This window comes from Aspergillus homomorphus (assembly GCF_003184865.1).
Source record: "Aspergillus homomorphus CBS 101889 unplaced genomic scaffold BO97scaffold_25, whole genome shotgun sequence".
NCBI lineage: Eukaryota > Fungi > Ascomycota > Eurotiomycetes > Eurotiales > Aspergillaceae > Aspergillus > Aspergillus homomorphus.
The window spans coordinates 209,566-228,682 of NW_020291911.1; the positions used below are offsets into that span (position 1 = coordinate 209,566).

The following is a 19,117-nucleotide window of genomic DNA, read 5'->3' on the forward strand; positions in this document are numbered from 1 at the left end:
AATCGCGAAAAAAAAAAATTCAAGAATTCTGGGGACTTGGTCTGGCGCTGCCTTTTTCTTTCTTTCTTTTTGCCATTTTTTTTTCTCTCCCCGTGAACTTCTGATTTGTTATTGGTGTTGTGCTTGTCATTTTGTCGGGGTTCGTTTACGGATAGATGATTACTATGCGATTTTTGTGTGTACAATAAATGCTGTCTGGTTTTTCGATAGCCAGCTTTGCCCCAGAGATCCCCCGCATTCGAATTGGGATATACCTTTTCTTGTTGGGTAGGATGTATCTCTTGTAGTGACATTCGTAGCTGTTGATATGAAGTGGCCGGCATTGCTCCAAGAGCCAGAAAGTGTCAGATATTCATGTATCATTATCTACCGTTGCGACTCGAACCACTACGCCTCCGCGCAAGTGAACGGTCGTCCTTCATCGCTTCTCAATGCATAACAACCGCCACATGGTCGTTCATATACCGCCTCACATCCCCTAAGAAGCACGCCGCCAGGATTGCCACCCCGCCAAACCCGATGCTGGCATAGTACACCCACTTGTAACTCTCCGCGTAGGCAATCTGACCGGCCGTCACCACCATCTCGTACGCCGCCGGGTTGCCGGTGATTCCGGGGATCGAGTACAGGTCTTCGAGAAGCGACGCGCCTGTCAGCTCGATTGCCTCGGCAATGTAGCGTGGGTTGGTGATGTTGAGCTGCGTCATCATGACCCCGCCAATGTAATGTTTGGCATTGGGCACGAACTTGGAAATGAAGATGTTGTAGTAGATCGTGTAGCCGATGCCGCCGCCGACGACGCGGATGGAGAGAGTGAGGGCGGAGATGGTGGCGATTAGGTCCTGTAAGGGTATGGAATCTTAGCTGAGGTTTCTCTTTGGGCGACGGGGCTCTTCAGGGAGCTTTGCTGTGGGTGGATGTAGAATAGGAATGGAGATCTGAGGGGAAGGGGTAGGCTGGGTACTGGGACGAATCGTCTTACATCGGGACATATTATGGTCGTCATGATGGATGCCGGAACGACAATCCCACCGATCCCCAGTCCTGCAAGGACAAGAATACCCCATAATTGGTAGAGGTTGTCGACTCGGCCGATAGAGAGGGCACCGCAGCCTGTGTGAAAGTTAGCATACGAGGTTGCACCTTATGTCCTGAAGGATGCGGGCTGACCTGCTGTCATGAGAACGCTGCTCAGGATCAGAAGCTCTTTGTTGTGGCCCCGAAGGACACTCAGAAGCCATAGGACAATACATGCACCGAACAGGATGGCGAACGCGGTGGGAATACTGCGAACACCCACGTCGACAGGGTCATGGCCGTAAACGTTGAAAGATTGCGTAGGCCAGAACATGAGGACAGAGAAGAAGTTCGCCCCGGAGATGAAGGTGATAACCAATGTCAAGCCCAAAGTCCAAGGCTCCTGCTTCAACCGGCTTGGAAATATCGGATACTTGGCGCCATAGACTTCCCAGATAGCGAAGAGGACTAGGAGAACGAGTCCAAGGATGAGGGGTACGAGGACATGGGCTGTTTTCCAACTATACTGCAGATGTGGAGAGGCCGTCAGTGAGATGGGTGCGTTGGAGATGTTATGCGTCACATACCATGTATCCACCCCATTGTAGGCCGGCCAAGAAGATGATGAGCCCGGAGATGCTGAGAAAGCCACCGATGAAATCGATGCGACGAATGAGTTCTGCCTTGTTCAATCCTTCTGAGTTTACTCGAGGGGGTGGAAAATAGAAAAGGACTGTGGCTAACAGCCCGAACCCATTCCATGCTCCACAAAATGCACCGACGTATCTCCAGCTGCTGTGTGCTGCAATGAGCTGAGCCCATAGTACAGACGGACAGAATGGTAAAATGCTGAATATTAACACCGCAACATATTTGCCTCTCTGTCGCGTTGGTGCCATTTCGGAAGTTGCAGCCAGTGCAGTCAGCTCGTTCACGCCTGCTCCTGCTCCTGCGATCGCCATCCCGGCTGTAATGTGTCAGCACATATTCAGAATGACGATCTTCATTTAGACATACCGATGAATGTGTTCATCGTATTGGCTGTACTGCTAACGATCATACCGATGCAGATGAGCGACGCTCCGATGATAGCAACATATCGACGACCAATCAGATCGGACAGCGATCCAACGAAGGGGCAGACGCCAGCGAGAGCAAGTAGATTCGCCAGGACCTATGCCATGTTAGTCCGTGATGAATAATGCCTCCAAACATGAGATGGCAGTCTTACAAACCAAACCCATCTGTCTGCACCACCGATCTCTCTATAAATATAAGGTGGAATGCCCCCTACCCAGTTGTTAAGGGAAAATCAACTCCACGCTGGAGTGTAGTCTCACCGAATAAATATACTGGGATCTGACTTCCAGTCCACAAAAACGCCATCGCCGTGAAACCCATGAACCGGCGAAAGGTCATCTGGAGATCGCAAGACGTCAGCAAGCCAATACCCTTCTCAGAATGATATCCTTTATCACGTTATACATACCGGAACCTTCATTTCGCCTTCAATATCCCCCTCATTTGAGTTCCGACCAACCACTTCCCGGTGGCTAATATCGCTCGCAACGTTGTCATTCAAAGAGGAATGTGCTGCCGTCTTCTCGTCGACCCCATCATGGCCGCGCTGGACTGCAAAGTCCATGGCGCTCAATGGATTAGGAAAGAGATTGGATGAGAATTTGACTGAAGGGCCGGATTGACTACCAGACTCGTAGGATGTGGCGGAGATGCAACTCCGATGAGGATTCACAATCGGTCGAGTCCAGGTAACCCTGGTAGATATAGGCTATCGTAGCCGCATTGAACAACAAATCGTGGTGGATCTCGATGATTCTGATTCCCCAGTGCGCGTCGATAACGCAAGTGGCAGCCGTCATGACTACCTTGCTCGTTCCCTGGAGGGAAGATTGACAGCCGGAGATGCTACCTCTTCGGGCTACAGCCGAGGCAGTTGGCCCAATTTCTTGGTTTGAGTTGTACCAACTCGGAGTGACCGGTTGGTTCAAATTGGTTGTAGCCCCCAGAAAAATGCGGGGACGGGCGAAATCGCGGGGAATGAATGGCACTGTGGAGAAATGATCGAGGCATTTCCTCCCCGCTTCAAAGAAAGCTTACCTGCTCCCCCCCCCGCTTGTTTCCGTCAATGCTGCCCTCCACCGTCGTGTAAGACAATGTTACTATGTTGTGTTGGTGCTACAAACTTTGCAGTAGTTTATCTGGCCAGGATGGTACTGTACAATGACCGCTAGACTACATCTCTTCCATTCGGCCAGTCCGGAATTGGACATCAAGCTGATATATTCGCATAATTATGAGACAACAAGCAAATGCACGGGTCCCTGTTCTATTATATACAGTTCCAATGACACACCTACTAAGTCTATTCCACACTTCAACTAATAGTATATGAGTAGCCAGACTCCTGCCGCCGTCCTAGAAGCGCTCTCCATCTTCACGGAGCTTGTAGTTTTTGGGGACGACAAACAATGCACTGGCCTCAGCGCGCACCGTTCCAGAGCAATCACGAACTTCCCCCTTTACGAAGGCCTTGCGCTCGGTGCTCCGCTCCTGATCCAGAGTGGCATGGAATGTGTAGTACTCGTTCGAAACGATTGGACGCCGGTACTGGACCTCGAGATTGGCAGTGACTCCGGTTCGTTGCGGGAGGTTTCGGATGGCGACGCGGCCTAAATGCTCATCGATGATCGTGCCGAGGGCTCCTCCATGTACCATGGTCGGCCACCCTTCCAGACCATTTCCAAGCCATACGACATTGACGGCCGTTTTCTCCTTATCATTGTAAAAGACTCTCTGCCCCCAGTCAATCAGCACAAACACGTTCGATCAAACCGCTCCAAGCCAGCGCGCAAGTCAATCTCCCCGCTGCGTCTCTATGCCCTCATTCCATAGTGCGCGCATCAATCGAACTTGCTTCAAACAGAGAGCGTAGTACAGGAGAGGGAAGGGGTTGTTTCGCAGCGACACTGGAAAGGCATCGCTGGCCATGCCGCACAGCACATACCTGAAATCCAACTCCCCTGCTCCCCCGCAGAGGACCCGATGTAAGCCTGTGCGCTTTCTCCTCCTCCGAAAAATTGCCATAGACTTCGGCCTCCACATAGTCGGGGTTCGCTCGCAATTCTCGCACTATCGGCACGTAATTATGCCAACCCGAATGGATCGCGCGTAGCTTGGCTGCATCCTCAGCTGTATCCAGTGTCGTGCACGCAAGTAGGTTTTCATCGACCACACTGCCCACATAGTATCCAAGACCACCGAAAATCGCTGTGTAGAGGATGCGCCGCGGCCATCGCGACGACCGCGGGGTCGATTGCTGGGCGGTAATACTTAAAGCCCTTCTGTTTGTCCGCACATGGCGTGCTAACAATTGTGAAGAGGATGTTAGGTGAGACAGTCGCGCTTGCCAGATTCTGTGGTGGCCCAGCATCTTGATCTGCTTCGCAGTTGCGATGGTGCGTGTCGCTGGGGAACTCTTACACTAACAAATGCGGAGGACCGGTGATTAGATAAGGGAGGGCGGCGGAGCTTCCTATGAACCACGTGATTCGTACCGTGTATACAGATAAGTGCATGGCCGCATATTTGGACTGCATGTGCTATGCTCTTAGGAATGTGATAATTGATTGAAGTTACGAGGGGAAGAGGCGTCCGAGCGGCATATTTGGCAATAGTGCCCCAGAGCATGGATCAATATGTATACGTATACTAGAAGCAATGCATTCTGCTAGGGCGAGCAGCCAAGCTAAGCTAGTTTCAAGTCAGTTCGTCATCTATGGAGTTATACTTGTCGCATCAATCATTATCATCTTGTTGCGGCGAGACTGCTCAGTTTGCACTAGGCAGCTCCACCGCTCTGTAGAGGAGGATTAAAGCGGAGTGGGATTCGCCTGATGAACTCGGTTAGGAACAAGTGCGGTATAGCTATAAAGAGTAAGGCAGACTTACCGCCACCAGCAAGGGTCTCAATCTTCTCTCCATCCACTTCGGTGACCTTCTCGTCGTTGAACCACCACCACTTCCCTTCGGCGCTGCCGTCGCTACCGTCGTCCTGCTTCTTTACATAAGCTGTATAATGACCACTATCAGCGCTGGCACCCTGGTGGGTAATCACGCCTCGGAGTTCGTAGAGGCCAGTTGTGTTGACACCGGCATCAGCTGCAAGCTTCTGGTCAACCAACGCAGACAATTCTTTCTTGGCAGCGAGGATCGACGCGGTCTTTTCCGCCTCATAATCGGCGTCGGTCTTGAAAACATCGGCCATGGCTTCATCCTTATCCTCCTTGCGCTCTTCGGCTGCTTTCTTCTTCTGCATTGGCTCCATGCTCGACGAGGACTCGGCCTCCTCATCCTTCTCTTCCCCTTGTCGATGAGCAAGCTTTTGGCGCTTACGGGCGCGCTCGACATCCACCTCCTCCTTCCGAATCTCCCGAACCTTGTCTCTGACAGGAATAAGCTGCTGTTTCAGCTCCTCGGTACAGAAGTCAACCACATCAAGCTCGTGCGGAAATGTGACTTTGCGCATGATCTTGGCCTTCTTTTGAGTTTCGCGCTTCCAGAAGAACCGAACGAAATGCACTGTGAGGTATTTAGGTAGGCGAGCGATGCGGGAGCGTTTAGTGTAAACGGCATCGCGGTCTAGAGTACTGGAGTGCTTCTCAATCTTTTCCTCGAGACCAGCCATTATACCGTCGCTCAGGTGGTTCGTCTCCTTGCCGATGTGGCAATCAAGTTTGTAGAACACATCTGTGCTCTCCGTGGGTTTCTCTCCGACTTCCTTCGCCGCAGCGTCGTCGCACTCCGTCACCGATTCGAACCGGCCAGCAAGATATTTATCCACAAAAGATACCTCTGCCGCAGACTCTCCTTCGCCCTCTTTGATGACGAGTTTGTTCCTGAGCTGTGTCACAATCTGCGACCAAGCCTCCTCAGCATCTTGTTGTGCATAACCGTGTCCGTTGCGATCTCGCTGAGCAAATTGAGGGTAGGCATTTCTCAGTGCATTGAGGAACATCAGTGGCGGGAAACCTTCCTGCGTCTCGGACATCTGCTTGAACAGATCCCGTAGGGAAGCAGTAAGATCAGTCGAAGCACCAAGTCCTCCCAGACCCAGGCTACTGAGGCCTGCAAGACTGGAACCCCCGCTGGAGCCTGCAGAGGGCCGGTACCTTTGCAGCTCCTCCTGGAGCTCAGGAACGCCCCTGAGAGCTTGTAGGGTAGAGTTGAGGTAGCAGGTATTGCCAAGATTTTGGAGGCCAGCGGGAGTTGCGCCCTCGGCCCTAGCAGCCTCCGCTTCCGTCATATCTTCCAAGAACTTCATCACCTCCTTCGGTCGACCGAGATCTCCAGCGCCCTGGGTACCAGATGGCGTGCCCATCATCATGAACGTTTGCCCAGGTTTGGCGTTGAGAGACGACAGTGGAGTCTCATCCTTCAGCTGACCACCCTTGACCAAGATCTTCTGCCGTTCGGGTTCGACACCGGTGAGGGAAAAAAGCTGGTACTTGAGCGTTTCGCCGTTCAGGGAGGGGTCAAGCTCGACCTCATGGCGTTTGCCCTGGTGTTTAATGATCACTAATGTGACGTTAGCGGCAAAGCGAGCGACTTGATGCTCGAGTATATCCTCCACGGTCTATCACACACCTGGTATGGAAGCCATATTGATGTGCTTCGATGTAATTTGAGATACAACAATTGATGAGATTCAAGCTTTGGCGGGTAGCAGGATGATGAGGCAACGGACGGTGACTGCGTCAGTCAACTCCGCGGCGGCGGCGGTGGGGTAGGCGGTGAGATAAAGGACATCAGGCTGCATCACCGCCCTGCGGGGACCGTCCCTCCTGAGTCCTGAGTAGGTAGCATCATCAACTGCCTCCTTTAAGCAAAGCAACAAGAACAACCAGCGGAACTGTTCTATTTGGCGGGCATCATCACCCATTTGTCTCATTATAAGGCGCTCACAGACCGTCTGGCTTCCACTATTCGATCAATTAGCAACAATTTAACATTGAAACTACGTCACAATGGTCAGCAATACGTCCCGAGTACTACATGCTAGGCAGTGGACTCTGTCAGCAGTATCAAGCTAATATATATCTCGATAGAGCACGAGTCTCCGGCCGTATCTTCAATGCGTCCGCTCCTCACTTTCGGCAGCGTTAGCTATCTCCAATTTCGCTAGTCAAACTTCGGAACGGCACAATGTGCCTGAGATCGAGGCAGCAAGCTCTCCTGAGCTCCTGCTCAACCCATTGGTCATATCTCGGAACTATGTACGTATACCCGCCTTGAACTACGAATTTAAAAAGTCTTTTCTGATGCATTTGTTGTCATGAAACAGGACGAACGGACTTTCATCGAACCTTCGGTCAACTCTGTGCGCGTATCTCTCAAAGTTAAACAAGCCGACGAGATTGAACATATTCTAGTCCATAAATTTGCGAGGTTCTTAACGCAGCGCGCAGATGCGTTCCTGATTCTCCGGAGGAAGCCGGTGGAGGGCTATGATATCTCGTTCTTGATCACGAACTTCCACACAGAGGCTATGCTGAAGCACAAGATTGTTGATTTCGTGATTGAGTTCATGGAGGAGGTGGACAAGGAAATCTCGGAAATGAAGCTCTTCGTAAGTTCTGGACTCCTGGTAGTTGAATGGCAGTTTCATGCTAATGCTTTGTAGTTGAACGCCCGTGCTCGTTTTGTGGCCGAATCGTTCTTGACACCGGTAAGCAATCAAGCCAAGCACTTTGATGGGATATTACTGACAGTAAGCTATAGTTCGACTAAATATATGCTTTGGTGCCACTACTACTTTCTCAAATGAATAAGGTTTCCTTTCCCAGGAGCAATCATTGTACAGGCGATCTGGGCTGGTGCTGGGAAATCGCTATGCTTCTTCCATGCTTGTTCCTTTTACAAATCTTCAGGTGTAATCCCATCCTTGAATCGTGCCCATCCTTCACATAGACAGCTTTTCCCGGGTAGTGCCAAGTACAGTTCCAACTGACGAGTGTAGATATAAGCAACCGGAGGCGTGCAGCACTGATACATGAGCCGCTGGTTTGCTGACAACTTTAGCACTTGCATCTAACAATTGCTCGCTTTTAGGCCACAAACGCGGGCTATTCACCAATTCGGTAAGCTATTGGTGGCGTATGATCCGGCTGTTCAGTGAATATATATACACACATGGTCAAATGACCCTGATGATGCTGGCCCCTTTCATCTTTGCTCTAGGATACTATTGAATGGTCCTGGCGTGACAAATGTCATTGAGCAGGCTGGGCTAATTTGGCTTTCTGATATGAATCACTGATATGTGAGTCTTGCTGTAACAAAGGACCAGTTTAGCCGCGTGACTGGATCCTTGTTCAAATAGCAATCTGAATAACCTCATTCTCTGTCGATCTCACTATTTGTCTCCATGCCTTTCCACCAATACACATTTCAAGTATTTTTCACAAGGAAAAGGCATCACGCTTAGTGCTCAGTGCTTCCTGATAGTCTTCTTCGAGACCCGGTAACACGCTGAAGATCATATCTTTTGCTCTGGCGCGCTGTGTGAATGGATGAAACGCGGCTGCGCGCGGTGGTTGTATGAGTTCTTGCTTTGCACATAACTCTACTAGGATCCAAACTGGAGTCACCTTTCCCACATCTTACTCTCTTCCACACCCTTCCTCTTCATCTTTACGAATTTCCTCCTTTTTCTTCTCTTCTTGGACTTATAACCTCTCAACTTCTCAAGATGGCCCAGTCTGGTCATCAGCATCTTCCAGCCATCTCGAAGCACCACTACAATGTGAACATGGCCTCATCCAGCGAGTTCTTCTCCCCTGTATCCTTCCACAAACAGCTCCCGAGCTCTCTCGCCGAGGATTTGATGCTCGGCTCTCGTCCAGCCTATGGAGATTTACTGAGTGCTAAGATGGGGAGCCTGTCCCTCACACCATATTCCTCGAACTCACCAACTCCAGTTCATCCTCTCTCTCAGCATGGAGTGGTCTCTCCTCCTTTCTCCCATCGTAGGGGCTCTTCTTTGGTTGTCGGAAATCATATTGGTGAGACTCAGAACATTTTGAAGGCCGTCGCAAAAGGTGGTTTGCCACACGAGATGCCAATTGGAGGCCTTACTTGCCTGCAGCAGCCGCCCACTGCAGGCGTTATGAAGATCTCTAATGTAAGTGGCTGGAAGTACTCTTCAGGCACAATTCTAATGTCTGAGCAGATCCCCTATTCCATCACCAAGCAGGAAATACTGCAATTTGCTGGACGCCAGTCTCGCTTGATCCCCGGTCAGCCCATTCATATCATAATGGAGAGATCGACTGCGAAGACAATGGATTGTTATGTGGAATTTGAGACACCAGAGGATGCCAAAGAAACCGTCCAGAGAATTGACCGTATTCAAGAGACCGGCCGCCCTCCTCGTTTGGGGAACAGACACGTTGATGTTGAACTCAGTTCCCAGGATGCTTTACTGCGCGATCTCTTCCCTCGTGCTAAATGTGTCCAGTGGAAGGATGGTATGCCCACTCTGCGTCGTAATACTGATCAATGGTCGACGGGCTTTGCTGGTTTCTTTACCAGTGAAGAGATTATCGGCGCCATCCGCCATGCGGAGATGCCTCACAGAGTAAGTGAATCGCAGAACTGTGCTCATTTGTCCCGGGGCCTGACAGTTGCCAGTCTCCTTTCAGTACAAAGTGCCCTCAGCGTGCCTACGAGTCGACTATTAGTACCCTTTACAAGGTAAGTAAATCAGTGGACCCGAAATGTAGATTTGCTCACACCCCATCCAGTTCCCTTGGTATGCCGTTGATCTATACACGGTGCATGATCGTAACTTGTTGTTCGTCTTGGTCCGTCGTCAGATCATAGCTCTTTTTGCTCGTATGAAGAAAACAAATACAGTTGGTCTGGATCAGCGCCTTCTGAATGATCTTCTTCGCGCGGGACTCGAATGTCCAGGCTTCAATGAGCGCCAGCGGTTTTGCTTGTGTTTCCACGCGGAGAGTCCACTTGAACTGCACAAGATCTCGTATCTCAGTAAATGGTTTCCATTTGACACCTTGGCTAATATGCCTAATCTCGACGAGCACACTTACAAGGTATGAAGATACTTCAGGAACTTTGCCTCCTTTACCCTCACCACAATGTCTATGCCTTTACAATGTGCTTGAACTCATATTCTGATCTCCGACCTAGTTTCTCGTTGATGTGATTGCCAAGGGCTCTGTTCCTGCCTCCTCTCACCCGGAACTGCCGAATAGTTTCCCATCGGATAATGTCAGCCTCATTTCGCCGTTCGGCCCAATCTGGTTTGAATGGCCCGAAGAAGTTGCTAAGCGCATGTTTTGGCAGGATGCGGTCAACTATGAGACCAACATCTTGTTCAATCTTCTATCGAGCGGCTCTAGAAAGTCTCGTGGGAGAACCATGTCTTCCGGGAGCCACAGCAGTCTGAGCAGCCAGGCTGTCAGTTCCCCTCCCACAGACGGATTTTCCCAGTTCGATGCGTTCGCGCCCCCTCTGCGCCGGGGAGGTGATACTTGGCATATGCGCGCTTACTCTTACAGTGGTATTGAGGAAGACCCGTGGAACTCCAAGGTGCTTCTTCCATCAGGCGCCAGGGCCCGTGGTGGCTTTCCTGGACATCGCTTCACCAGATCTTCTCCAGTCAACGTTCCGGTCTTCGAGGATTGATCATCAGGAAATCCATCAATCTGGCCCAGCGCGGCACACGCTTCATACGATCTCAATCATAATGACTCAATTATTTGCTGTGCCTGGAGATTGGTTCTTCTGGAGCAATCAATACACCGATTGGATCTGGATTTACCTATCGTGCGATGTTCATATTGGACCATCCGCCATCATCATTAAGTTTTTCCATAATTTTTCTTGCCATCTTTGCCATTTCATTTTCGACACTCCTTTGGTCATTTGATTTTCTCTCATGGCCCATGTCGTCTGACTTGCTCATTGGTTGAATATCCCATGCACGAATTCAGTACATCATTTCATGAAGTGCTATCAGTCCAAAGCACATGCTACACGGGTAAACTGCCTTGAAGCTATGATGTAACGTTCTCCTGTTTTCATTTCTCATTTTGCCAATACCTGAATTTCTTGACTTTGAATGGTTCTTTGTTTTCACGCGATAATTTCAGATATCCCCCAAGTTAGGCTCTAATAAATCGAAATTGCTGTCCGCACGCTTTCCTTCCTGTTCCCGACTCTGTTCCAGTTGCTGTTTCCTGCGTAATCCCTCCGCCCTCATTCTCTCCCTGCGCGCAGCAGGGTCCTCCCAGTCCGCTGGCTTCGCCTTACCCTTGGCCTTCGCGCCTTGCGTATAGTCCGTCGAATAGATCTCCAGCAGACTGGAGCGGAAGCGTTCCTTGCGTTCCGAATTGACGACGAACCTTTCGTTCGAGATGGCGACCAACATCTCGAGGTATTCCTCGGTGACCAGACTGTGGATGATGGGCTCGTTGGCGTCGGACTCGTTCTCGTCGTCTTCCTCCTCGCAGTACCCGATGACTGACTCCAGGGCCATACCGGCGGAGCGGACGGCAACGATGGGGCTGGGGCCATCGGCGTCATCTGTGTCCAGACACCGGAGGCTCTGTAGACCACTTTCACGGAAGCCAGAGCTGGAGGCTGCGGAGAGAACGGGGTTGGCGTGGTGGAGAGTTGCGGCCATTATGTGGAGGATCTAGGGAAACCAGTCAGATAGAATGCTTTTATCATAGCCGTATGTTGTTTGACATTCGAGGGGAAGGGATGGATAAACGTATGCGAAAGGAAGGACAGGCTTGCGCAGTAGCCAGATTGGAAGGAATGACCTACCATGGGCTCGTAGGAGAAGCGCACGAGACGCGGGGCTTGGCCCGTCCGGTCCAGCTTGGGCGGTTTCCCATCCCCAGGAATCATCCCGAATTGGCGATGCAACGGTCTGTTGTTCTCTTCTTCACCGCCGTCTTGCTTTCCTCCATACTCCTTCAACGGATCATGAGAGACATACAGCCATTTCCCGGCTCCTTTACCCCCTGAAGGTACGAACTGTCTCTGTTGCACTTCTGACGACGGTTGCTGCTGTTGCTGTTGTTGTGGCTGATGCTGCTTCTTTCTCCCCTCTAGAAAGACACTGATTCTGCCTGCACAACTGCTCGTTGTCACCAGTCCCGGCAAGGTGTTGATATCATCGATTAGCTCACGGATACCTTCATCGACCGACCCCTTCGGTGATAGATCAGTATACTCCGCATCGGGGATGGACAGTTCTGCAAGGATCTTGCGTTTGCGAAGCTCAAAAACCTCGGGAATGGGGTTGGATTCGGGACCACTCATGACGGGCCTCTTTCTTGCTCTTGTTACCTCTTTTTCACTATAATTATCGATTCCAAGGATCATTCACAACCGGCTAGGTATCTAACGCGGAGCAGCTCTTATTGTCTTTTCTTCTCTTGATCCCTAACCAAGATTACCAGTTCTCCGCTGACAATGAACAATCGATAGATTATCTAGCTACTGCGAGCCCCACGGCCGAGACTAGACGATAAGAGACCGCGCAATCAATCCGGTGGTCACACTACCGTAGTTTGCGCCTGCAAATCTTTCTTGAGACAGGGGGAAAAAAAGTCGGACTGACGTCGACTTGCCGAGCGGCGGCGGCGGCGCTAAAGATAGTTTAGCGGAGCGGGAAGCAAATGAAACGAACTCGCCGCCTTTTTTCCACGCGAATTTGGCCCCAGAAGTTACCAGCCTCCTGGTCTCATCCCCGGTCCCTTGTCCGCTCGAACCGCTGGAAAGTCAATCTGTCGCTAACGACGGAGGGCCTCCGATGCTCCATACCCCCCATAAGCCCAGTCCTAAAAGAGACCATCCATCGGGCTATCAAACCTCCCAGCGTCATCATCGGTTTTTCCTCTTCCGCGGAATTTGCCATCTCATTTGCAAGTCCTTTCCCACCCCCACGTAGCGACTTAATACTTCCAGAGACAAACCTTACCATAGATACTACTCCATCTTTCTGCGACTATATAATAACATACAGTTTACAAGCTCTTAGCTATGCCTCGTCGATCGTCTCGGCCCGTTCCCGCGGCAGCCGCAGCTCCAGAAGCCGCGCCAAAAAGGCGCGTGTCCGCCAGACTCTCCGAAGCCTCCAGAACGGAGCCTAAGAGACAAAAGTACGAGAACACTCCTGCTAAGAAGCCGATTAAATCCACCACGAAAAAGAGCAAATATTTTCAGGAGCCCTCTGAAGAGCCGGAGCTCGACTCCGTAGAGGTATCTGCCCCGAAAATCGCCGACTACGAGGACACCGATACAAGCATCCCCACATCTTCCGACTCGGGCTCAGATTTCGCAGAAGAAGCGTTGCCCTCATCTCCAAGCGCCGAGGAGCCTGAGTCAGAAGAAGATGAGTATAGCCCTGGGCCGAAGCGACGTCAGAGCCGCGGTAAGAAAGCTAGTGCTGCTGGTTCAAAAAGTCATGAGACGAATCGTTCAGGAGACGCAACTCTGTCGTTGACCGACAAGGAGCTATGGAGGGAGGGCGTGAAAACTGGTCTAGGGCCGGGGAAAGAGGTGTTCATCAAGAAGCCCAAGGCCAGAGACCCAGGAGCAGTAGCTTACGAGGATAATGTCCTGCATCCCAACACGATGCTCTTCCTTCAAGACTTGGCCGAGAACAACGACAGGCAATGGCTGAAAGGTACTTACACCCGAGCATTGAACGCCCTGTTCCTAGGAGCCAGGCTAATGGATAAATCGGCCACAGCACATGATGCGGACTACCGCATGGCCAAAAAGGATTGGGAGACGTTCGTTGAGACTCTCACAGAGCAAATTATAGATCAAGACGGCACGATACCCGAATTGCCTGTTAAGGATCTCGTAAGTCAAGAATTCCTAGATGCCAGAAGAAGCAGGAAGGATCAGAAGAAGTTAACATGGATCTGTCTTGATGCAGGTTTTTCGTATACACAGAGACATCAGGTTCAGCAAAAATCCCACTCCGTATAAGGTAGGCGCAGTGTCTACTATTCCTCCTATCTGGAAAGCTTGTTGTATGGGCTTGGCTAACTGCGTGAACCGAGCAGACGCACTTTTCAGCAGCTTGGTATGTGCCTAGCCAACACTCGGTGAATATCAGCATAAGCTAATCCTGTTGTCAGGTCCCGCACCGGCAAGAAGGGCCCTTACGCTGCGTACTACGTCCACTGCCAACCAGGGGCATGTTTCGTCGGTGAGTTATGCAAGCTTATGTACCCACTCGCCACGGTCGCATGCCAGATCAAACTCAACGTGTCTTCATCAAGCCTATTCACACCGCAAGTGACACGCTTGTTTTCTTCATATCAACCATTGTTCCTTGCACTCCTCGCGCCCAGCCCTTCGTCGTCTTTTGTGTCTTGCATACTTGCGTTGTTTACTCGAGTGTACTCGAGTATGGAAGGTCGAAAAGACGTCCCGCAAGCAACTGCACACGTTAATTCGTTACGTTGTCATGATAGCTCGGGCTAACGATAGGTATAAATTTCAGGTTCGGGGCTTTGGATGCCGGAGGCCGATAGGCTGGCCCGTCTCCGAGAGGATATTGATCACAATTCTCATCGTCTCAAGAGAGTGCTGAGAGCGCCCAAAATGCGTCAAGAGATATTCAATGGCATATCTGACGATGATGAGAAAGCTGTAGAAGCTTTTGTCAGCCACAATAAGGAGAGTGCACTCAAGACCAAGCCCAAGGTAAGCGTCGCCCATCTCCCATGCCAGGATCAGCTTCTGCTTGAGATCCAGAGCACTTTCAATATACTCGCATGCCCACTAGCCCTTGTGTACCTGATCGGTCGCTGCTTTTCAAACCGAACCAGTGTCTTCGAATGATGTTTATGTCTGCATTTTATGATCGAGACTGAGTTCCTGTCGACTGGAAGGCCATCACATCCATCCATGACAGAACTTTCTATCGAAGTGACCGAGTTCTCTGAGCCTTCGGGCCTCTTGATGTCGCGTCACGAGGTTAGGGTAGATCATGGTCGATTGTTGATGGCTGAGGTTGAGAGTGGGCATGTGTGGAGTTGCCCGCGTCCTCCGGGTCAGCAAAGCAGGTTCCTGCCGCGCCAATCGCTTCAGACACCATCAAACGTCATCTTCCAGCCGACGAATTCAAGCAGACATTTGCTCAACGATGGATAAGGCACTGGCAACCTTGTGCGCGATGGCAGCGAGACTGACTGGTCCGGGGTGATGGGTGTGTAGGCGCAGCCGCGGACGGCCAACTCGGACTGGGCCAGACGTGTCTCTCTGCCTCAGGCGCTGATCGGGGACCTGAGCTCCAAAATGCCGTTCTTGGTTCTGGCGCGGAACTGCCTGCCTTGTTGTCCCACTGAAGTGCTTTGGTCTCGAAGAATTTTTTGCACCGTCTCTTTTGTTTCCATGGTTCAGCATATGCCGCCGTCCCGGCGGGTCTTCGTTCTCGTCCAATTACGATACTGACAAACAACTTGCCTCTTGTCTAGGGCTACGATGCCGACAATGAGAATATTCAGTTACTCCGTCTGCGCAGTTTCACCATCGGTAGGCCTCTCTCGGACGAGGAGATGCTAAGTCCGAAAGCCCAGGAGAGGATTGCAGCGCTGGTCGAAATCATGGAGCCTTTCGTAAGCCACTTGAATCCCCATCTCTCCGCTTGCCCGCGTCTGCGTCCATTGTATCCTAGCACCCGTATCAACAATACACGGCCCCCCTCTTTTCCTTTCCTTTCTTAGCCTCAAGCGGTGTGGCTTCGGGCGCAACGACTACGATTGCCCACCATCGAACGAGTCAAAGTTGCTAGGTGGCAAAGGCATCCAGACAAATTCTTTACTGTTCTGTTGTCACTGACCAGAAGATAATACCATCCGACAGGTCACGTATCTCAATAGCGTCGTTATGCCTGATGCGATGCAGGAAGATGTCGATACCGGTTCGGAGGGTTCAGAGGACGATTAAAGCCACGCTGTTCAGGTGCCTATACCTCACCGAACATGACTCGGACCCTTATCTCTCAGTGTATAGGTCTGTGATTTCATGTCCTTCTAGTATATCGGGTTCCCATTGTATGGGCCCCATCATCCCGCGTGCCTTGGCCATTCTTTGGGCCTGGTCGACCGAATTCTGTTTGATGTTTTTTGTCCCAAAAATGTCGGCGCCTCCTGCATGTTGTAATCTCTCCTGGTGGACATTGATCACGCCCTGTATGTTTGCCACAAGGGTTTGGGGCTTGTCGAGCGTTAGCATGCCATGACTCTACCTTCTCTTTGGTTGACTCGTCTGTAAATTTCATACAAACCTTTTGTCTCTCTTGCGCTAAGGGCTCTCCTCCATACCTAGTCTTGCATTTCTCTTACCGCCAGTTTTTCTCCCCCAATGACGGTGGCCCTCGTGTCTAGCTCTCAACAGTCTGACAGGATCTCCGAGTCGCCGGTCCTCAGCATAGGATTGACGTGCATGTATGGCCTGCTTTTGCTGCTGTCCGCGCGCCTCAACCGGGCCGTCGGACGTGCCGTTGGCTCCACGATGTCGACCATCGACCAGCAGACTCAGCAGCAACGAATATCCACTTCTGCACGAGTGCAAATTCGTCGACAGCACGGTTTGAATAACTACACTTTCCGGGCTCTTCTCTTCTCGAATGATCAGCATATGTCACTCCCCGCCCGCACACTGCATCAGTGCCCGAAATCAACACTGACGCATACCTCTCTGTGTTCCTCTACCCAGTAAGAAAAGAAGTGGGGAGTAAAAAAAGGAAAGAGGGGTGAAGGATTATCTTCTCCTCTTTGGCCCCTTTTTGCACCATGACCTCCGTCTGCTGGTAAGACTAGCATTTCTAAACTCCCTACCGGATCATCGCCCTTCGAACTCCATCCTCCGCGGAAACTCCAACCTCCCCAGTAGCACGATGGTGAGGGGAGGATTGACGACAGGGAAAATGCACAGAACTGAGTCAAACCCCCCCCCCGTAATACTGAAAGAGGGTCCTTGCCCTCCATGACCCTGCAAGCCATGAACCTTGCGCATCTGTACCGTCTCTACTCTGTGTGATCGAAAAGACAGACAGGGTGATGAGGATGGACAGATAAACAGCAAGTGAGAGAACAGGACGAAAGATTGCGTTTAATAGCGTCTTGCCAATTGCTGTCCACACCCCCGTCGAACTGCCTTGTTTCGATCCCGGTGGTCGATCTCTCGGGTGCCCCTCATATCGTGAAGTCAAAATTTACACCTTTCCATTCGTCTGGGATGATTTAACTTTCCTCCCCTCCCGCGGGCGGGTTTCTCCTCTGTCTCTTTTTAGAAAAGGAGTGGTAGTGCTATGGGGATGAAAGTTTCAATGTCGTAGACCAAGGTGTCTGTGTGTAGGCGTTCAAAGAGAGACAAGTGGTTTGTGAGCTGGAGGGAGTGTCTTTGCTCGCTACGTCTCCACAGTGTAGAACCTTAAAAAAACCGATTGAACACTTGAATCAATGGTAAGCTACAAGGAAAGTGAATCTGGCAAGAATCGTCGAAGCAAGCCGCCTTTTCGAAGATCCATGAGGTATACACTAGGTATGGACTGTATCATGCACTCATGTCTCCTTATTTCTCTTTATGTCCATTCACGGACCTGCACATACACACCACGTAAAATGTACATGGTCTACAGCATGGCCTAGATTTTAGAACCGTACATTCAGCGGAGAGCTGCCTATTTTATCCCATCCGTATATTGTCTGAATCAGCCTGAGCCTATCTGTACTTAGTCGCTCAGTCCCCTTAATACCATCTGAGCTCAAATGCTTCACGCCGCCATAAAATAAGAAGCCCTAGGAGTACACCAGTTTCTCCTCAATTGCCTCGAAGCTTGAGTGAACCGTGACAGCCAGTCAATCCATAATCCATCCACATCCTCTCTCCCTCCCTTGCTTCGCAGAACCAAAGCCTACCACTAGTGTATAACACCCACAATTAAGCACAGCACGACACCCCCAGAGCCAGACAAGTACTTAGTTCCCCCACTATTCGATCCTTTCCCCTCCTTCTCACCCCCTTCCTTCTCCCTTCTACCTTTCTGGATGGATGTATCTGTACGGACGAACCGTATGCATGTATGTATAAGTATGTATGTACCTTTGTACACGTACCCACGTAGGTACCCCAAAACGCACCCCCCAAAAAAACCATCTGTCATATCCTAATCCCCGCCATACCAGAATAATGTGGAGACCACAGCCCAGCAGCAAATGTGATATGTCATGTTAGGAAAGTACCGGGCATTAGTCACGGGATTTCCTCAGGGGTATCTAGTCGAACTGCCGCCTCAAAATAAAGTCTATTACCTCATTCAGAATGCATCTGGACTACGGTCTGTGTCGATGGATTTGTCTTTCGCGATGTGACCAATCATCTTTGTGATATTGGTCCCTGGATTCGGGCGGGCTGGTCCGATCGATGCCCGTGGATGGAGGATGGGTTCGGGATGTTGTGCTTTTCTGGTGTGGACGATGTCCTCTAGTTTGTGTTCTATAGTTTGGCTAACTGGGGCGAATGGGGGTGGGATTGTTGATGGAGCTTGAATTAGAAATATAGGTCTTTTGTTTTGAGCAAGCGAATGGAATTAAGGAGCTGGGAGATAATTATATGTGTTTATAGCAGGTATACCAAGTTAGAAATTATGAGGAGGGATTATCATCTTGGATTCAAGGGGCGGCTGTCCTCTGTCCGTATTGCGAAGTTTTGATATCTCTTTCTCAAAGATTGAATTCTTGTTCCTGTTGATGTATGATCATGTTGGTGTCGCACCTAGGGTATTGTTCTATGTTCTGTGTTACTCGGATCGGATCTCGGATGACTATGATGGCAGATGATAATGGTAACCAGGCACGGTTACACAACAAGGAAGACCCGGATGAGAAGGAATGCTTCCCTTGGGTTTCGAAGTTGTTTCCATTCAATGAAGAAAGATATTACTCCCTAGTTCAATTTGCCTTGGGAGTGACCTCCTTCTTGAACCTTGTGTACAAGGTCGTTCACATGGTTCGCACCGTAG

At 50.6% G+C, this 19,117-nt stretch overlaps 7 protein-coding genes across 7 annotated transcripts; 3 read left to right on the plus strand and 4 right to left on the minus strand.

The window, feature by feature from the left end:
• Window positions 1–286: 286 nt before the first annotated feature.
• BO97DRAFT_454708 (putative MFS drug efflux pump) lies at window positions 287–2,662 on the minus strand (the record flags this gene model as incomplete). The annotated part of the gene is made up of 8 exons (XM_025699121.1): window positions 287–842; window positions 983–1,113; window positions 1,171–1,543; window positions 1,605–1,984; window positions 2,035–2,191; window positions 2,249–2,307; window positions 2,358–2,469; window positions 2,507–2,662. The coding sequence occupies 8 exons, from the start codon at window positions 2,660–2,662 to the stop codon at window positions 429–431; spliced, it is 1,782 nt and encodes a 593-aa protein (XP_025550148.1). The 3' UTR covers window positions 287–428.
• A 689-nt stretch (window positions 2,663–3,351) lies between these two features.
• Window positions 3,352–4,485, minus strand: BO97DRAFT_471298 (PaaI family thioesterase). The gene is made up of 2 exons (XM_025700037.1): window positions 4,043–4,485; window positions 3,352–3,831 (listed from the first exon to the last, which is right to left on the minus strand). Exons 1-2 carry the CDS (start codon window positions 4,466–4,468, stop codon window positions 3,454–3,456), a joined length of 804 nt encoding a protein of 267 aa, XP_025550149.1. The 5' UTR covers window positions 4,469–4,485; the 3' UTR covers window positions 3,352–3,453.
• A 256-nt stretch (window positions 4,486–4,741) lies between these two features.
• Window positions 4,742–6,752, minus strand: BO97DRAFT_371384 (ubiquitin-specific protease UBP6). The gene is made up of 3 exons (XM_025692814.1): window positions 6,682–6,752; window positions 4,987–6,612; window positions 4,742–4,928 (listed from the first exon to the last, which is right to left on the minus strand). The coding sequence occupies exons 1-3, from the start codon at window positions 6,695–6,697 to the stop codon at window positions 4,867–4,869; spliced, it is 1,704 nt and encodes a 567-aa protein (XP_025550150.1). The 5' UTR covers window positions 6,698–6,752; the 3' UTR covers window positions 4,742–4,866.
• A 144-nt stretch (window positions 6,753–6,896) lies between these two features.
• BO97DRAFT_392980 (actin-related protein 2/3 complex subunit 4 family protein) lies at window positions 6,897–7,989 on the plus strand. Its single transcript, XM_025693899.1, has 5 exons — window positions 6,897–7,064; window positions 7,143–7,310; window positions 7,379–7,663; window positions 7,718–7,762; window positions 7,816–7,989. The coding sequence occupies exons 1-5, from the start codon at window positions 7,062–7,064 to the stop codon at window positions 7,822–7,824; spliced, it is 510 nt and encodes a 169-aa protein (XP_025550151.1). The 5' UTR covers window positions 6,897–7,061; the 3' UTR covers window positions 7,825–7,989.
• A 1,150-nt stretch (window positions 7,990–9,139) lies between these two features.
• Window positions 9,140–10,728, plus strand: BO97DRAFT_310447 (uncharacterized protein; the record flags this gene model as incomplete). The annotated part of the gene is made up of 5 exons (XM_025691214.1): window positions 9,140–9,217; window positions 9,266–9,673; window positions 9,727–9,789; window positions 9,840–10,148; window positions 10,270–10,728. Coding segments are annotated over 5 exons (1,317 nt in total), but the record flags the coding sequence as incomplete, so codon positions are not given.
• Window positions 10,729–11,206: 478 nt separating this feature from the next.
• On the minus strand, window positions 11,207–12,390 carry BO97DRAFT_348080 (tRNA wybutosine-synthesizing 3 family protein; the record flags this gene model as incomplete). The annotated part of the gene is made up of 2 exons (XM_025691872.1): window positions 11,207–11,755; window positions 11,890–12,390. The coding sequence occupies 2 exons, from the start codon at window positions 12,388–12,390 to the stop codon at window positions 11,207–11,209; spliced, it is 1,050 nt and encodes a 349-aa protein (XP_025550153.1).
• A 641-nt stretch (window positions 12,391–13,031) lies between these two features.
• BO97DRAFT_371391 (DUF2461 domain-containing protein) lies at window positions 13,032–16,378 on the plus strand. The gene is made up of 9 exons (XM_025692815.1): window positions 13,032–13,759; window positions 13,826–13,941; window positions 14,018–14,071; window positions 14,148–14,167; window positions 14,223–14,293; window positions 14,591–14,793; window positions 15,456–15,503; window positions 15,567–15,707; window positions 15,955–16,378. The coding sequence occupies exons 1-9, from the start codon at window positions 13,114–13,116 to the stop codon at window positions 16,036–16,038; spliced, it is 1,383 nt and encodes a 460-aa protein (XP_025550154.1). The 5' UTR covers window positions 13,032–13,113; the 3' UTR covers window positions 16,039–16,378.
• Window positions 16,379–19,117: the final 2,739 nt, after the last annotated feature.

Bases quoted from the DNA above. Each gene is read 5' to 3' on its own strand.
- BO97DRAFT_471298 (XM_025700037.1), bottom strand. From the start codon at position 4,468: ATGCTGGGCCACCACAGAATCTGGCAAGCGCGACTGTCTCACCTAACA. The intron at 3,832-4,042 runs GTATGTGCTGTG...GACTGGGGGCAG, and splicing joins GCAGGGGAGTTGGATTTCAG to AGAGTCTTTTACAATGATAA.
- BO97DRAFT_371384 (XM_025692814.1), bottom strand. The intron at 4,929-4,986 runs GTAAGTCTGCCT...CGAGTTCATCAG, and splicing joins TGAGACCCTTGCTGGTGGCG to GCGAATCCCACTCCGCTTTA.
- BO97DRAFT_392980 (XM_025693899.1), top strand. The intron at 7,311-7,378 runs GTACGTATACCC...GTCATGAAACAG, and splicing joins TGGTCATATCTCGGAACTAT to GACGAACGGACTTTCATCGA. The intron at 7,664-7,717 runs GTAAGTTCTGGA...AATGCTTTGTAG, and splicing joins TCTCGGAAATGAAGCTCTTC to TTGAACGCCCGTGCTCGTTT.
- BO97DRAFT_371391 (XM_025692815.1), top strand. From the start codon at position 13,114: ATGCCTCGTCGATCGTCTCGGCCCGTTCCCGCGGCAGCCGCAGCTCCA. The intron at 13,760-13,825 runs GTACTTACACCC...AATCGGCCACAG, and splicing joins CGACAGGCAATGGCTGAAAG to CACATGATGCGGACTACCGC. The intron at 13,942-14,017 runs GTAAGTCAAGAA...GTCTTGATGCAG, and splicing joins AATTGCCTGTTAAGGATCTC to GTTTTTCGTATACACAGAGA.